Source organism: Citrus clementina, unplaced genomic scaffold (assembly GCF_000493195.1).
Source record: "Citrus clementina cultivar Clemenules unplaced genomic scaffold, Citrus_clementina_v1.0 scaffold_5, whole genome shotgun sequence".
Lineage (NCBI taxonomy): Eukaryota > Viridiplantae > Streptophyta > Magnoliopsida > Sapindales > Rutaceae > Citrus > Citrus x clementina.
In genome coordinates this window covers 24973539-24992504 of record NW_006262201.1, presented here as the reverse complement: position 1 = coordinate 24992504, position 18966 = coordinate 24973539, and the positions used below count along the sequence as shown (strand labels likewise).

Below are 18966 nucleotides of genomic sequence, written 5' to 3'. Positions count from 1 at the left end.
TGTAGGAAGCTCTGTTATAAAAAGTTCTTCAACACTTTGAGGGTGTATCAATCGTCCACCCCAAATTGACAAAAGCTATCTACCAACCATCAAACCGTTAGCTACCGTTTGAAAGTTAACGGAATTATAGCGAATTGACAATTTTACCCTTGAAAAGTATCACTTGTATACCCTTAAATTATCACTTGTATCATATGAAAAGACCAAATTACCCCTCTGTCGTTATCCTATTTAAACGGCAAGTAACGGTTTGGTGGACAACAGATACATTTTGTCAACTTAATGTGGACGATTGATACACCCTCAAAGTGTTGTAGTATTTTTTATAACAGAGCATCTATAGGGTATACGAATGATAATTTCCCAATATAAAATGTCCTTGTAGGACTAAAGCCCTGTGGCCAATCCTTCAAAGTTCCAAGCAACAATATGATAAAAACATAATGCATAATATACAAGGAGCTTATCTGTAAAACTTCCATACAGTACTTATCATATTAAACAATGTACCTAATGAAATATTAGCTTATTTCTACAGAATATTACGATCTAAGTACACCAATTTCTCAAGCAATGCCATATAGAAAGATATATGGGACCCCGAAGAAAAAAGGAAAATAAAAAATCGAAGTATGTTAGTTATGATTTCAACTTTTGAACTCAAAGTCTGTGACAAATTTTGCTTGGGGAAATACTAACAAACACTTGAGAAAAACTAAAGTGTATCACACTTGAACCGTATATAAAGCACAAGAATAAAAACAACAAGGGGCAAAAAGAGGCTAGATGTATCATCTTCATTAGTTAAACAACATAAATAGAATCAAAATATTAATGCATACACCAAAACCTTCAAAATTCTCTGAACATTCAATTTTTTTTTCAGACTAAGAAAATAAATTTATGAGAAAATCGAGAATGCGTGTTTGTTGCGGTATTTTATCAAGCAATGGGCATGCAGCAATGTAAATGACAATTAAAACATGTAAATCTCTGTACTTTGAAAGTTCACCTTCGTTATTCATCCAAAGAGAGATATATAGGGCATGTAAGCTCCTTCTTTGATATTTATCACCATCGTTCAATTATTGTCATGATCTCCATCCAAACCACGAAACACAGCAAAAGTGAATTGCGAAAAAAAAAGATACTAGTGGCTGCTTAGGTGGTGGAAACAAATATTAACGAGTTTGAGCAGAGTAACTAGGGATTTTTATTTTTAAAGAGAGGAGACCATCAAGCTGTGAGAATTTTTTTCCTTTTTTTTGTCAAGCCGTGAGTTTTTTTTTTTATGGGAAAGTAAAACTTTCATTACTTCAACTAGGTGAATACATGTCTAATCTCTGGTGGGAAATTTTCCACCCAAACAAAAGATTCCAACTTTTCCAAAGCAACTTTAGCTAAAAGAGTAACTGAGTGAGGAGACAAAATAAAACACAATGCGGGGAATTTTGGGTTGAGAATTTTATGTTTTGGAAATCAATAAAGTAGTCAAAATAATTCTAAATAAATCACTACATATTATAATTTCTCGCTTCATAAGTATTACGGCTATTGATGGTATCCCATATTAGTATTAGTTCGATCATTTTCGTCAACAACTTAATTAATAGTATCTATAAAAATTTAACCCAAAAAAATTTAGTGGTTATTATATAATTCTATTGATCATCACAAACAAGTCTAATCAAAGACCAAGTAAAGTGTCACTGAAACAAAATATTTTGCTCATAAAATACAATGTCAATCAAGACAAACTTTTGATTGCTATCTCTTAGTTTTTTGAAAATAGGTAATTATCCATGACAACAAAATAGGGTCTTAAAATTGGCTAAAAACATAATAGTTTTGGAGACTAATATTTTATGTCACAAATAGGTTAACTATATTTACACCTCTTTTTCAGTTACGAAATAACTTTGTAAAAAATAATTATATTTCGCCACTATATATTTTGTCATAAAAGATTATATATTGTCCCAAAAGAGCTAACTTTGGACAGACTTTTTATGCCAAAAATAAAAAAAGTCTTTTGTGACTATTATAAAGTTCGTCAAAAAGAAGTTGAAATAGGGACCAAGTAATATGTCTCAAAAAGAAAAAAAAAAATTGGTTATCAAATATAAAATTATTCAAGACAAAACATTCAACAACTATTTTTAAATTTTGTCATGGTAGGTAATTATATATGACAAAAAAAAATGGTCTTAAAATTAGCCAAAAGAACAATAATTTTGGCTACTAATATTTTGTGTCATAGATTGTTTAGTCAATTTTACACCCTTCTTTTAGTTACCAAATAATTTGGTCGCCTATCATTATATTTCGTGACTATTTATTTTGTCATAAATAGTGAAATATTGTCTCAAAATAATCACTTTTGGAGGGAAGATTTTGCGCCAAAAAAATATATCTTTTGGTGACTAAAATAATTTTTGTCATAAAAAAATTTAATTAATGACCAATGAACAAGTCTCAAAATAAAAACAATTGGTTACAAAAAACAATATAAGTTACGACAAGATTATTAACTACGATTTTAAAAATTTGTCACAATAAATACAATTTTGTGACCAAATTTAAAGTTGTAAAAAATATCGTCTTAAGAAATCAAATTTCTTGTAGCGGCCGAAGCCTATGATAGAGCATAGCTCCATGCCCATTTACCTCTTCAACTGCCATAGAGAACTAGAATCCCACTTGCATCCAAAACATAAAAACATTAATGTACACTTGGCATGAACTCTGAGAAAGCTACGTAAAAATGATTTGATGGCCAAGGATTACAACAATTGTACAACCAAAAGCGGTAGAAATCCATGTCTAGTATAGTGCCCTCGTTAACGCCTCTAAATACTGAGTCAAATCAATAGGAGTTTCATTGTGGAAAAAAAAAAAAAAAAAAACTATGCTACGAATGGTCAGCCTTGCTAGCCTTTATAAGCCAACGCACACAGATTATAGAACGATGCAGTGATGCAAATCAAGAACTATTAGGGTATGGACAGTAAGATTAAATAGAATAATTTGATTCCATTTCTAGCAAACTTTGCCAAGAGACTTGTTAAAATCTAATCAGTAAACCTGCTAGATTTGACAGGAAACAGGTAATGTCAGGCAAATCGCCTTCTCCTATTTTAGGGCACTCATGTATAATAGTGACTTTAAAAGTGTAAACATATTTTGAACAATTTTAAGGAAATTAAAAATATATTTGACACTTCACGAAATGGCTAAGATACAAGCTTCAATTCCAGTACAACAAATTAATATAACTTCAACTGTCAATTGATCTATAGTCCAGTAACAAAAAAGACAGGTAGCTAGCTGTATTTATCGAGTAGCACTATTAAAAGACAAATAAAAATCTAATGAAGCTCTTGCAAGCAGCCTACACAATTCGAGTTGGAATTTGGGTACAAAACTTCTCTTCTTTGCACCCATTCAAAATAACGAAGAAAAAGAGCTTAAGTAATAAACAATTGATTATATATGTTCACAAGTTCTTACTATTATTTTCTGGCCAACAGTGAGATTGTATATTATTCTGTCAAATTTAATGAGCTAATTTTCAATGCTTATAAATAGATTTCTCTCTTTAGAAGTTCTCGAAATCCCCATGTCCTATTACTTCTTTTTTGTTTTTTCCGTATTTAATGTTTCGTCAATGTATGCAATTGAATTGAAACAGCTACAGAACTTTTCGGTCAGTGAGATTGTATTTATTTAATTTCATTAAAAATTCCGTTAGCTTACGTGGAAACAAAGCAATACAAATGGTGCATTTAGAAGGTACTCCTGTAGAAACCGAATTTGTTCTTGCAACAGAGGAGAAACAGGGGCTTCCTTTCCATTTTCCTGGTTTTGTGTTTGGTGACTTTAAAATTTTATATCTATATTTATGAAAAAAGAAAAGAAGTTATTCAAAACTATTTTTTTATACAAGTTCTGTCTCAACTCAAAAATTGCTCATGACCAAAAAACATCTATGGTTCTTCAGTTACTCAAAAATTCCTCGTTTTTGTGTTACTTTTTTTTTTTTAATTTTTATTCTCAAGTAATTTTATCATGGAATTGTTAATTTTAATTGAATGTTGAACAAGCCTTTATTTCTTTTCTTTTTTTTTAATGAAATTAAATAAATGGTGGGGGTATACCCTACAAATTATTCTCTCCACCCCATATTTTGTATTGCTTTTACCACATGAAAAATTAATTTTAAACGATAAATTTATTTACTTGAATATTAAACCATGTCATGAACCAATTGACAGGTTGAAGAATTAACTTTCAAGTTTCAACATTATAAGATTAATAAATAGCATAAACAAATTTTTATTTTCATTTAAATTAATCTAATCCTACCAGCTTCATTTGGATTTCATAGTGGTTGGTTTCATGTATCACACGAATTGTTAGGCACCAACTAACACAAGTATATGTTACTCAAGCATCTCACTTGAATAATAGTCTAAGGAACTTTGATTCGGATGGTAGATATTTAACTAACTAAAACTAACCTTCTTAACTACTCAAAGCTCATTTACTAGTAAAAGTAGAACCCTTCTCCGTCAACTTATCTTGTTCATTATATAACAAAAGATATTTAGTAAATTTTTTTTTGGGGGTGGGGGGTGGGGGAAGGGGAGATTATGATAATAATTATGTTCAAGATCTAGCGCTAGGGATAGATTTGCCTATGACTATTTGTTGATCCAGTAATTAATTTGAACAGTATTGTTAATTTTAGTTGAAACTGGAATGAATTTTGTGAAAGATGCTTTCTCATAACTAACCAACTAAAACTAACAATCAAATTATCAAAATCAGAGCTCAACTACTAGTAAAACTATAAAAGTAAAACACTTGCTTCTCCATCAAGTCATCTCTTTATATATAACAAAGAATGTTTTATGAAAGATGGCAAAAGCAGTCAATAACAATTAAGTCTCAAATAATTCATAAAAGATGTCAAGCTCTGTTGCGAATGCTGCTGAGGCTGAGATTTGGATTGTCCCATTCTTCGGTCAGGGACATCTGTTTCCATGCATTGAATTATGCAAGCAAATCACTTCTCGTTGTTACAAATCTACCCTCATTATTCCCTCTCACGTTTCTACCACCAGCATCACCCCTTCCTCTCTTCACCAATACGCTCTATTTGAAATTACCGAAATACCCTCCCCATCTCAACCACTACCATCACCTCCTTCTCACCACCATGTTGTCATGCACAGCCAAATGCTTCAAGGCCTTCGAAACCTCCTTTCAACCCGGAACCCGAAAGCCGACCTGTTTGCGTAGTCATCGGCGTTATGATGGGCTGGACGGCTGATGTTTTCAAGAATTTTGAAGTTCCCATTGTTGGGTTCTTCACTTCTGATGCTTGCTCAGCAGCTGTGGAGTGTGCCATGTGGCAGGCTCGCATCCAGGATGTCAAACCGGGAGAGGCCCGTTTACTTCTTGGGTTACCCAAGGATATTGCTTTATTCGAATCGGATCTTAAACGCAGGCCTCACGGGTCCCTTCCTGGTGGTCCACAACCTTTGTGAGGTGCACCCGGTTCAGAATAAATAGGCCCATCAGAACCGAGTGATCAACCACACTGGATGAAGCAAGTGGAGGGATCGATGGTGTTGATGCCAGTGTGGGGAGTGGGCCAATTGTTACCTGAACAATTTTACAAATCGGCTGGTTCAGTGCTTCGTGATTGTGAGATGAGAACCAACCGGCGAAGTTCTAACATGACCGAAGATGAGATCATTCAATGGTTAGATTTGAAATCATGTGGATCCGTGTTATACATGTCATTTGGTACCGAAATGGGTCCCACCTTAAATGATTATTCAACATTAGCCAATGATTTAGAAGCATCAAATCCACCGATTATTTAGGTAATTCAAACTGATGTAAATAGATTGGATCCTCCACGTCATTTAACCAGCTTATTTTTGTAGTGGTTTAGATAGTAGAGTCGGTAAAAAGGGTTTGATAATAGATGGAATGGTGCCACAATTATTGATACTGAGTTATCAATTAATAGGTGGATTTTTATCTCACTGTGGATAAAATTCAACTGTAGAAGCAATTGGCTGTGAGGTCCCAATTTTAGCATGGCCAATTAGAGGTGATCAACGTTACAATGCCAAATTGGTGATCAATCATCTCAAGGTGGGGTGCATGATCTCTGATGATCAGTCAAAATTGACTTAAAAGGATGATACAGTGAGTGGTATAGAGAAGCTTATGAGTGATCAAAGAGATTGAAAAACGAGCTCACATGCTTGGCTGTGTATTTAATCATGGCTTTCTTATGAGTCAGTGGTTTCTTTAATAAATGCTTTCAAAGATCTTGTTAGCCAGAAATCAATTTAACAAAAACAATTACCGTGTATATTATTAACGAAAAGGCTTTGATTCCGTTGGCTTGGGTGTAAATAAATCGACTTTATCAAGAATAGACATCTCAGCAACTACATAATACTGTATGTAAGCTTTTGTTAATTGACTGCATTCAATCATTAAATCAAAAGCCTTACAAAGCATCTACAATAAAAAGATAGCACATCCTCCATCCAAACGACAAAAAACATGGACTCGCAACGCAATTCTTGCTAATTAATTAATAGGTAGTCATATTCCTCCGAGCAACAAAATGAACATCAAATTGTTGACGAGGCACCATATGCACAAAATGTTGATATTGTTTAATGTTTAATATTATGGGGAAGTTTTTAATAGATCTTCATTTCCCTTGCATATCGTGAGCTTATAACCAAAAATGGGACTATATAGTTGTGTGACAAACAAAAAGGGAAATTTTTTACTATTCGGCTAAATTTTAATGTCAATAATATAGGATCTGAATTCACTTTAATATGATATCGACATATGTATAAAATTCCTGAAGTAAATAGATTTTGTACAAAAGGTATCGACCAAGAGTCAGAGGAAAATTAAATAGAATGTCTTTTAATACAACAATCACTGGTGACCCCGTTTGGGCATCGTTTGAGAGTACTAGAATATCTACTACCAACTCTGTCCTAGTTGAAGAATGGACTTGTCGTCAGATGAGGTTGTTCCCATTGAAGCTATTAAAGACAGAAAAAGAAAAAGAAAAAGAGTGTCTGCAAAAGGGAGGAAAGTGGGAGGAGTTGAAAGGCTATCAAGGCAAATTGGTCGCATTGTTGATGATGAGGAAATGGAGGTTGAATTCAAGAAGAAGATTATGGTAGTAATGTTCTTGAAGGTCGAGAGATGGAGAGATTGAGAAATAATAGTGCAGCAAGTTTAATGAGTGGATAATATTATGGTCATATGTTGTTTTTTACACACATGTATATAATATTATATTTCTATGAGCTATAAAGATTAAATTTTTGCATTTTCTTTTTTGCACTTAATTTATTAATCAATTTGATGATATGTTAGTATTTGTTATATCACGAACTAGATAACAATTTTTTTAGTTAAAAAAATATTCAAGTTAATTTTATTGCAAATTAAAATAGTTAATAAAAAATTATTTAAATATGTAATAAAGAAAATAGAATATGCTCTTAAAAATGTTGTAAATAAAAAAGATTTAAATAATAATATTCTAAATAAATTACAAAAAAGTAAACAAGTACATTTTTGTCATTGTACATGAACATTTTACACTTTTAATTTTCATTTACCAGATTTGTATAGTAAACCATTTAAAAATTGATTGTCAAATAATCATCATTTACCAAACACCCTAATAAATTATTTGTAAAATTATTTTTTTGTTCAGAATCAAGGTAGAAATTAATTCTTGGAAAGTAAAGGAAATCCCAAACATACCCTCAATCAACCACTGGAAGTTATTTAAGTTGTAGTATCTAATAAGTTCTATTAATAGTGAGCGCATATATCAAATATATAAAAATAAGTATTTTAGTTATTATCCACTTGTTCGCTTGAAATCGTTCTCAGTTTTTTTTTCTTTTGCCTAAAATTCCAAGAAAAATATATAAAAGAACTTTTTTTTGGGGGGGGGGGGGGGTGCTCCTCAGTATAATTTCATTTTGAACAACCTAATAAAGGACTAAAGGAGAACGGTTTAGGTTAGTTGCTTGGACTTCCTTGTCACGGGGCTGTGTGGTCAAGTCCGTCCATCAGGCGGATTCAGATTTTGAAAGTTATCCGAATCTTCTTCTCTATTTTTTTTTTGTTTTGACCACGAGGTATCCTGGGGAAGGCCCCAACTGTGGGAGGCACCTTTAAGCCCGTACCACAACCCAGACTAGAACTGAGGAGCAAACCCAGTCAAGCCACTTAAGGGACTTCATTGCCAGTGGAGCCAACACTTTATTGGTGAATCTTCTTCTCTATGTAAGCCTATACAAAGATTTTGTGAAAGACATATGCAAAAACAGTACCAGTAAGCATATGTATTTATCAAAGATGTCAAGCTCTGATGCTCAGATATGGATAGTCCCATTACCAAGCTACCCTCATCGTGAGCTCTCAAGTACCCATAACTACAGTTACCCATTACTCTTTTCACTAAGGCACACGGATTACAGGACAATGCAGCGATCCCAACCAAGAATGCTTAGGATAAAGAGAGAAAGATCAAACAGAATAATTAAAAATTTTATTCAGTAAACCCACTAGATTTGCTAGGAAAGTGGTACTTTTAGGCAAAACACCTACTCCTGATTTAGGACACGGCTCTTCTGTTTTCATTCCCCTGTTTTTCTATTTGGTGACTGCAAAAATTTATATCTAAATAACGAAGAGTTAAAAATAAAATTTCTGATAAAAAAAAAAGCATCAGAGGTCCTGATATTATCATCCACAGAAATATGTTTATTTGAACATGGACCGAAATGGGCTAAATAAAAAATACGCATTTATGTCCAATTATATAGAAATTAAATGCTGAATTTGAACGCACACAATTATTCAATTATTTGGATTTCGAATCTGTGTTTATAGAAAATCCAAGTCTGAACACTATCAGACATTCGAGTATATACATAAAGAGATTGATTATTTAATGTCGTTCTCAATTTTGACTTCATAATGCTGCAGCAACCGTCACACTTTCTATACAATTATTCAATCATAACATAAAGAGAGATTGAAAAAAGAGAGAGAGAGGATAATCAGGGACTCGTCTGTTATCATTCCCCTGTTTTTCACTTTGGTGATTGGAAGCAACAATATTTGCATGTACTCTTTATTTATTTTATTTTTAAATTTTTAACTAATTAATTCATGTTCTTCTCAAAGCGTTTGGTAAATTATATGATAATCTGATGAAATCTCTAACATTAACGTCCGCATAATCTAGTAATGAAACTTCTTTATTTTATAATAATCAAATTGAAGATTTGTTCACGCAGTTTTGTATGATGACGAGTTTTCATTTTTCTGTTAAACATAAGAACAGTTTCTAAATAATGTCCATGTGGAATTAGTAATAACGAAGCATCATTTGTGGACAGGACAATTGAAATAACAAAAAGCATAACTGATCAACTCACTATTGATCCTACTTTGATGATTGCACTTTAGTTTCTTTCTAAAATGTCATTCTTCATTCAAGCTTTTGCTTTATCTTTTATCAGGCATCTTACGAAGCTTTTCCCCACTAACAAGCTCTGTAAATGAGTGTGCTTTTCAATTTCGCCGGATACAAGTAATGTATATGCCAAAATTATTCAAGCACAACAGGTATTTATTCGTCGAAAACTTCAACTAAATTATTTCATTAGAAAATATGAAACGCTTCGTAAGGTATTTTGCCCGATCCATTTCTTGTATCTCACTGCATGCTTTATTAAAGCTTCGTCTTTGTTCTTGATTCTGAACTTCAAAATTAAATCTTAAAAATCGGGTATAGAAGGGGTGCTTGGTTAAGTCTTCTTCTTTTGCAATTCATTGTTACTGCTCTTTCAGCATTTTACTCACAAAATTCCTCTGCAGTTAACAGTGATATTTTGCTCACTAAAATATTGTTCTTAATAATTTCTTTTAATACCAGTTCTTACTCAATATTCAAGGCGAATAGAGAGCTCATCAACTCTCTGATCCCAAATAATTAAAGAGGTACACATTCTCCTAAATCCTCTAATAATTTCTTTTAACAGCAGTTCTTACTTAATTTCCGTCTATTTTCCAAGAAAAATTTCTCCGGTTTGTTTTAATCTTATCATTTATGTTGCTTGAGTTGTAAGTTATTGTTCATTTGTAAGGTCTGTGTTCTTATTACTAGCTTTGGTTAATTTGAATCTATCTTCCCAAAAAAGAAAAAAGAAAAAAAAGAGGTTTTTAAAAAAAGCGCTGGTTTTATTCAGACTCTTAAAACCTCTCTGTTAATAGCAAAAACTAATCCTCGAGCCCGGGGGGGGGGGGGGGGGAGGGGAAGTAAAAAAGAATAAAGAATTCTCTGTTTAAGTATCAGTTGTCTCAAGATCAATGTTTTTTTTTCTTTTTTTGTTAATTTGTTTGTTTTTTTATTATATTTGCTTTTTACCTAATTTTACTTGAGGATTGAAGATGAGTGAGAAATAACAAAAAAGCAGCGTTGGCAAAACAAAATCAAACCTTCTTTATTTATTTATTTTTGTTTTTGTTCTTGAATATGCATTAACCAAATCATATATTATTGATCTTACTTTGATGATTTGCTGTTTAGTTTCTCTCTCAAATGATATTTGTGTGTTTCCGGTATCTGCTTTATGAAAGGAGCACTAATCATTAAAGTGCATGCGGATTAAAAACAAAAATGCACATAATTATTCTCTACATGCGTCAAGAGGGCAACAATAACCAAATACAGGATATAAAAAGGTGTGCTTGATTAATGGTTTTTCTTCTGCAAGTCATTGTTATTTCTCTCGTCAACTCTTTTCTCACACATTCCCCAGCTGTTCTTAAATATTCAAGTGAATAGAGAGAAGCTCACCAACTCTAGGTGCACATTTTCCAAATCCTTTAATTTTTTTTTTTTTTTTTTGGGTAGTAGAATCCCTGATCCTTGATCTTGACATCTGTTCTTTCATAATTTCCATCTACTTTTCAAGAAAAAAATTTCTCTGGTTTGCTTTAATATTGAATTTATTTTGCATGAGTTTTAAGTTATTGTTCATTGTTAAAGCCTGTGCTCTTATTATTTCCTTTGGTTAATTTGCATCCTTTCCCCAAATTTTTTTTTAAAAAAAAACAAAGTTTTTCAAAAGATTATAGGTTTCTACTCAGACCCTTGAAACTCAGACCCTTGAAACCTTTCTGGTAATACCAAAATCTCTAATCCTCCAAAAAAAGAAAGCAAGAAAAAAAAATGTCCTAAATTTTAATTGTTGGCTTTGTGTCAAAATTGCCAGTTTGTTGTCGTTTATTTCATTGTTTGTTTGTCATTTTTTTAGATTTACTTTGTATCTAAGTTTACTTGAAGAATAAAGATCAGTGGGAAAAGCCCTTTTTCTAAAGCAACATACAGATTTTAGAATACTTACTTTGCAGTGCCCCATTTTAATAATCTAAAAAAAACCAATCCAGCAAGTTCAAATTCAGTCAAATCTAAAAAAGATACATATTTTTTTTTAAGGAGTAGATGATAGCTATTAAACTTTGGTTAAAGATCTTTTAGGCCGAATTGAATAAATTCAGTCAATCATAAATCAACCAATCCAACGAGTTCAAGTACAGAGTCAATTGAATAAATTCTTCTGAAATTGAGTTGTTTCCACTAGAAATTTTCCTGCAGTCACGAGCACTATCATCAGAACAAGATTATTTATATAAGAACAAGAGTGAAGGTTAAAAAAAAAAAAAGGTAAAACAAGATTCCTCTGTTTTCATTCCCCTGTTTTTCCGTTTGGTGATTGAAAAATTTTATCTCTAAATTTTTATAATTTTCCATTGAGATTTATATTTAAATAAAAAGTTAAAAAATCTAATTCTAAATTTATGCATCGAAGGATTATTATTATATTCTCTTAAAATTGGTTACAATATCAATTAAATAGCGAATAGAGTTATTGATCAATTTGTTAAAAATGAACATGTGTTCTGTAACAATATCAACCTTTCTCTAAAAAGTTGTTTGTTGTCGTTTCTTTCTTTTTCTTCCCCTCTAGTTCATTTAATTTATTTGAATCCAATTTTTGTTTTTTTTAACAGCCAAAAACTACACATACATCGTTAAGCAACAGGCAATGGCTGTAGAATTCTGTCTCGGTGGTTTTTCAAGCATCGTATCAGAAGGTGCAAAGTCACTGTTCAAACCGATTATACGGCAGATATCTTATGTGTTCAAGTACCAGAGCTACGTAGATGAGCTAAAAGATCAAGTAATGCAGCTGGGATGTAAAAGAGAAATGGTGCAGCAACCAGTTAATCATGCTAGGCTACAAGGGGATGAGCTTTATGAGGGTGTCGCAGATTGGCTACATAGCGTTGATGAATTCATCAGTGAAGGGGTTGCAAACTCCATTATTGATGATGAAAATGGAGCCAAGAAGTATTGCTTCAAAGGATTGTGCCCAAATTTGTTGTCTCGTTACAAACTCAGTAAAAAAGCAGCAAAGGCCGCAAAAGATGCTGCTGATCTCGTGGGAAAAGGCAACTTCTCTAGTGTTTCCTATCGTCCTGCTCCAAAGAGTACAGAATATATGCAAGTGAAAGATTACGAGGCCTTTGACTCAAGAAAGAAAGTATTTCAAGATGTTTTGGAGGCGTTGAAGGATGATAAGCTCAACATAATTGGGGTCTACGGGATGGGCGGAGTGGGTAAAACCACGCTCGTCAAGCAAGTTGCAAAGCAAGTGACGGAAGATAAGTTGTTCGATAAGGTCGCTATGGCTGAGGTAACAGAGAACCCAGATCATCAGAAAATTCAAGACAAACTTGCTTCTGATTTAGGCATAAAGTTTGAGTTGAATGAGAGTATATTCGACAGAGCAAATCGACTATGTCGAGTTTTGAAGAACGAGGAGCGGCATCTCATTATATTGGATAATATTTGGGGAGAACTGAAGTTCGATGAAGTTGGAATTCCTTCCGGGGATGTTAAGAAAGAAAGAATGGATGATCAGCGACGATGCACAATAATACTGACGTCTAGACGTCAAGATTTATTGCACAATGTTATGAATTCTCAGAAAGAGATCCAGATCGATGCTTTATCAAAAGAAGAAGCATTGTATTTATTTCAGAAGATAGTGGGTGATTCAATGAAAACATCTGCTTTTCAACCTATAGCACATGAGATCGTCGGAAGATGCGGAGAACTGCCGGTTGCACTGATTACACTTGCAAAAGCTTTGAAAAATATGAGCCTTGAGACTTGGAAATATGTGCTGCGTCAGCTAAGAAGTTCCTATGCAAAAGAAATTGATGGAATGGAAAAAAATGTGTACCTCTCCTTGAAATTGAGTTACGACTTACTGGGAAATAAGGAAGCAAAATCTCTGTTCCTTCTTTGTGGTCTATTTAGTGAAGGTCATGCTATACCAGTTTCTTCTTTATTGAGATATGGTATGGGTATGGGCTATTTTAGAAACGTTTACACACCGGAAGAAGCAAGGAGTACAGTGCATACGTTGATCAGCAAACTCAAATCTTCATGCTTATTGTTGGACGGTGATGCTGAAGATGAAGTCAAAATGCATGACGTCATTCGTGTAGTTGCCGTATCAATTGCAAAAGAGGAGCTCATGTTTAATATTCCAAATGTTGCCGACTTGGACAAAAAGATGGAAGAGACAGTACAGGAAGGTCCAATTGCTATTTCTTTACCTTATAGAGGTATTCAAGTGCTTCCTGAAAGGTTGCAATGTCCCCGTCTCGAGTTACTTTTGTTGCTTGAAAAGGGTGGTGGCTCTATGCCAATTTCAGACCACTTTTTTGATGGGACGGAAGGACTCAGAGTTTTGAATTTTACTGGAATTCACTTCTCTTCATTACCTTCATCACTTGGTCGCCTCATTAACCTTCAAACATTGTGTTTAGAATATTGCCGACTAAAAGATATAGTAATAGTTGGACAGCTAAAGAAATTAGAGATTCTTAGCTTTCGAGGTTCCGATATTGAGCGGTTGCCACTTGAATTTGGACAATTGACGCGGTTACAGTTGCTGGATTTGAGCAATTGTAGGAGGCTTGAGGTGATAACACCGAATGTCATATGTCAAAGTTGGCTGCATCTAGAAGTGTTTGGCATGGCTGCATCTAGAAGGGTTTGACATTTGAAAGAAGAAAATGGTGCAGCCGGCCAAAGAAAATGGTGCCATCCAAATGGAGAAAAAGAAGAAGTTGGTAACTACATTTGAAATATATACATATATATATTAATTTAATAGCCATTTTTTGGCTATAAAAGGAAGAGCTTCCTCATTCATTTTCATCCAATTCCATCGAGAGAGAAGCATTGCTTTCTTTGAGTGTTGAGAGTTTTAAGAGTTTAATAAACTCTTGAGTGTTTAGTGTTTTGAGAGTTTGGGTGTATTGGGATTTTGGGAAGTGAGCTAAAATACTACAATACTTGTAACTCCTTTTCACTAGTAAAATATTTCCTTCTGTCTTCGCCCGTGGACGTAGGCTAAAAGCCGAACCACGTAATTTTCTTGTGTCCTCTAGTGTGCTTGTTCTTTATTTTATTTCCAATTTTATTTTAGCTGCGGTCCTGCTGCACCCACCAATTTCCTAACATCATATCCAAATTATCTCGACTAGAAGAACTGTACATGGGTTGCAGCTTTTCACAGTGGGATAAGGTTGAAGGAGGAAGTAATGCCAGTCTTGTCGAGTTGAAGGGGTTGTCAAAGCTAACTACTTTGGAGATAGATGTTCCGGATCCCGAAATTCTGCCGCAGGATTTGGTCTCTGTGGAATTGCAAAGGTATCAGATATGTATAGGAAAAGTGCAACGAAATGGACTTGTGTCCTTCGCCACATCTAGAGCATCAGCATCCATAGTTATCACGGAGCTAGAAAAATTGACATCTGAAACATCAAGATCAATGAAACTCCAGGAGCTAGAAAACGTTAGCATTCTTTTGGAGAATTATGGGATGAAAATGTTGCTAAAAAGAACTGAAGATCTCCGTCTAGTAACATTGAATGGTGTTCCGAGTGTTGTTCATGAATTAGACGATGGGGAAGGTTTTCCACAATTGGAGCATCTTCTAGTAGCAGGCTGTCCTGAGATTTTACATATTGTCGGTTCAATTGGACGAGCTCGTTGCAAAGTCTTTCCCTTGCTGGAGACATTGTATCTTATTGGTTTAACTAATTTGGAAACGATATGCTACAGCCAACTCAGAGAAGATCAATCTTTCAGCAACTTAAGGATTATAAAAGTATTTTTTTGTGACAAATTGAAGCATCTCTTCTCATTCTTCATGGCCAAAAACCTATTGCGGCTTCAAAAAGTAGAAGTGGAAAACTGCGATGATTTGAAAATGATTATTGGTAAGTGTTGAAATTAATTATTGGTAGGATTATTGACATTGGCTCATTCTTTTTTCTCTTTTTTTTAAAAAAAAAAGGACAGAGGTTAATTATAGATTGTTTTTGTTCATTTATAGGGCCCGACATGGAGAAGCCAACAGCTACTCAGGGATTGACAGAAATCATTGCAGAGGATGATTCTGTTCACAAGGTGATAATTTTCTGTTTTATAATTAATAAATTAATATATTATCACGATTGATCTTCAATCATCAAAAGATTATTATATTAGACAGTTGTAATTGACGGAACAAAAGCGTACCGTTTTGCTTCAGGTTATTTTTCCACGCTTGGAGGAGTTGAAACTTATATGGTTAACAACCATTGAAAAATTATGGCCCGAACAGTTTCAGGGAGTGTCTTATTGTGGAAATTTAACAAAAATGACCGTGGAAAGTTGTGATCGTCTGAAGTATCTGTTTTCATATTCTATGGTTAATAGTCTTTTGCAACTCCAACATCTTGTGATAAGATCTTGTAAGTCGATGGAAGGGGTAGTCGACACCACAGGGTGGTTAGGAGGAAGAGATGAAGGAAAGTTGATTGAGTTAGAGGTTTTTCCTAAACTACACTCCTTACGGCTTTGTGTGCTTCCAAAACTAACGAGCTTTGCCAATACGGGACATATTCATTCAGATTTAGTTGTTGAATTCCCTTCTTTACTAAACCTCGAGATTGGTGGTTGCAATAATATGTTAAGATTCATCTCTACGAGCTCACCAGCAGACACCCTTCATTCTGAAATGCAATCTCCACCTCTCTTTGACGAAAAGGTTTTTTTTTTTTTTAAATTAATTTTAGCCACAATATTTAATTTGTCTTTTCCTTGAGTCTTCAAATTTAGTTAGTATCAGCCTCTAATTTGGTTATCAATAGATTATGCCGATTAATTAGTTATTTAACCTTTAACTGCCAGGTACGACTTCCGAAGTTGGAGGAATTACATATTTGGTGGATGGATAATTTGAGAAGAATATGGCACCACCAGCTTGCTTCAGAGTCTTTCAGCAAATTGAAGAATTTGAAGATATCTTGGTGTGATAACCTAATGAATATTTTTCCTCCATTGGTAAGGTTGCTGTATTCATTTCGAATCTTTTTTTTCAAATTACATCCAACAATTTTTTAACCATTTTTGTGTTTACGAATGATATTCAGGCACTAATTATTTATTTCAAGTATTGTACTTCGAACCACCACTCTGAAATCTACGTTTTAAGTCCAGTTTTTAGGTTCGCCATTATTAGAATCAACAATATAATTTTTTTAAACACGATTCAACAGCATAATATAATTCAATTTAATTGTTTTTCTCATATCTTAATAAGTACGATTTTCAAAAATTAAAGGATAGTCACTCATCTTATAGGTTCACAAATTCATCTATATATTTCTCTTTTCCTTAATTCTTGACATTTCGTTTGGAAAAAAAGAAAAAGAAAAGTCTTCAAATTTAATTAATATCTCTAGTTTAGTTATGAATTGATTATGACATTAATTAATCATAAATTCATGGAAGTACTTAATAAAGACCCGCTTTACAACAGTCCTACGTTGACAGTATTGGGAAGTCTTTTCCATTTTTTTTTTGCATTTTTTAATATACATAAAAAAAAGGGACCAAGGAAAATGGAAAAAGCAGCATTTTGGTTGAGTTTTTTTTTAAAGGAATAGTTGCAATTTCAAATTTATTTAAAAATTTGCATCGAAATGCAAAATAAGTCTAAAATATTTAGAAATTGCCTTAAATTCTTTCTACGCTCCTAATACTAAATAGTGTAAATGCGTTTTTATTATCTTTGTTTATCTGGCTTTTATTTATTTACTTATCTTGTTGCCTTTTTTGTTTAACAAAAATTATCTAGTAGCCATTTCATGGTTTGTTATGTTTATAAAACGTATAATTGTATGATTTAAACATACTTTGAACCTAGTTGAATGATACTCTTAATTTTTACTTTTTTAATACACACACACTCTTTTGCTTATTTTCAGGTTGGAATTCCGGGTATTTTAGTGAATCTTAATGTATCAATCTGCAAAAAAATAGAAGAAATCATAGGACATGTTGGAGAAGAAGCGAAGGAGAATCGTATTGCTTTCAGCAAATTAAAACTTTTGATACTTGATGATTTACCAAGGCTTGCCAGCTTTTGCTTGGAGAATTACACTCTTGAATTCCCATCATTGGAACAAGTATCTGTGACACATTGTCCGAACATGAAGACTTTTTCCCTGGGAATCTTATCCACACCAAAGCTGCACAAAGTGCAAGTGACTAAAAAGGAAGAGGGTGAATTGCACGATCGTGAAGGCAATCTTAATTCCACTATACAAAAGTGTTACAAAGAAATGATTTGTGTGAATCGATTCATCAAAATTGCTCATGCATCTCCCTTGCACTTGCACATTTAAGCACAAAACATGTAAGTTTAATGTATATATGTCTGTGCCTTTCAAAAAGTAAAAAATTGTATATATCCAGTGCAATTGTTTTGGTTTGTGCAGATTGGATTTCGTGACATAAAGTATTTGCAACTCTCGCATTTTCCACGTTTGCAAGAAATATGGCATGGCCAAGCACTGCCTGTCAGCTTCTTCAACAATTTAGGACACCTGGTGGTGGATGACTGCACGAATATGTCGAGTGCTATTCCTGCCAATCTGCTACGGTGCTTGAACAATTTGATGGACCTGGAAGTGAGGAATTGTGATTCGCTAGCAGAGGTGCTTCATTTGGAAGAGCTAAGTGTTGACAAAGAACATATAGGCCCCCTGTTTCCTAAGCTTTTTCGAGCTAAGGCTCATTGATCTTCCAAAACTCAAAAGATTCCCAACTTCACTGAGAATATAATTGAAATGCCTGAGTTGAAACGTCTGACTATTGAGAATTGCCCTGATATGGAAACATTCATATCCAACTCTGTAGTGCACGTGACAACAGATAACAAGGAACCTCAAAAATTAACATCAGAAGAGAACTTCTTGCTGGCTCATCAAGTACAACCCCTCTTCGATGAAAATGTGATTATTATTATTATTATTTTTCCCTTCACTTTCGTTCGCATAGATGTAATTTCATTAGAATTAAATCAAATTTAATGACTCATCTTTTTGCACGTCGTCTTAATTTATATCTGATTTAACAATATAACCTCCGTTATTAACTAACTTTATAGTATGAATTATAAAAATGTCTGAAATTAATTGGATGCCTGGTAACACGAGGTGATGAACTATATTAATTATGTGTGTTACATCTCTGTTTTCCTAGCTAATTCATATTGGATTTAGCCTCAGATTTCATTTATGTGTTTCAAAGGGTAATCGATTTGATATTTATATTTAGGAACCTACTGCAAAGCATACTAATTTGGAAAAAAAATATAAAATGTCGTGATTAATCTTGTCCATAAAATATGCAGGGGAAGACTCCAGAGATTGGATACATATTTTCATTTACAACTTAATTTT

At 33.5% G+C, this 18966-nt stretch overlaps 1 protein-coding gene across 1 annotated transcript; it reads left to right on the top strand.

Annotated features, from left to right (window-relative positions):
• The first annotated feature begins 12188 nt into the window (after positions 1-12188).
• Positions 12189-18303, top strand: LOC112098068 (disease resistance protein RPS2-like). The gene is made up of 7 exons (XM_024183671.1): positions 12189-14163; positions 14692-14921; positions 14970-15453; positions 15570-15643; positions 16409-16561; positions 17488-17853; positions 18001-18303. The coding sequence occupies exons 1-7, from the start codon at positions 12198-12200 to the stop codon at positions 18301-18303; spliced, it is 3576 nt and encodes a 1191-aa protein (XP_024039439.1). The 5' UTR covers positions 12189-12197.
• Positions 18304-18966: the final 663 nt, after the last annotated feature.

Coding starts and splice junctions, on each gene's coding strand:
- LOC112098068 (XM_024183671.1), top strand. CDS start 12,198: ATGGCTGTAGAATTCTGTCTCGGTGGTTTTTCAAGCATCGTATCAGAA. Junction 14,922..14,969: donor AAGTGCAACGAAATGGACTT/GTGTCCTTCGCC, acceptor GTTATCACGGAG/CTAGAAAAATTGACATCTGA. Junction 15,454..15,569: donor TGATTTGAAAATGATTATTG/GTAAGTGTTGAA, acceptor GTTCATTTATAG/GGCCCGACATGGAGAAGCCA.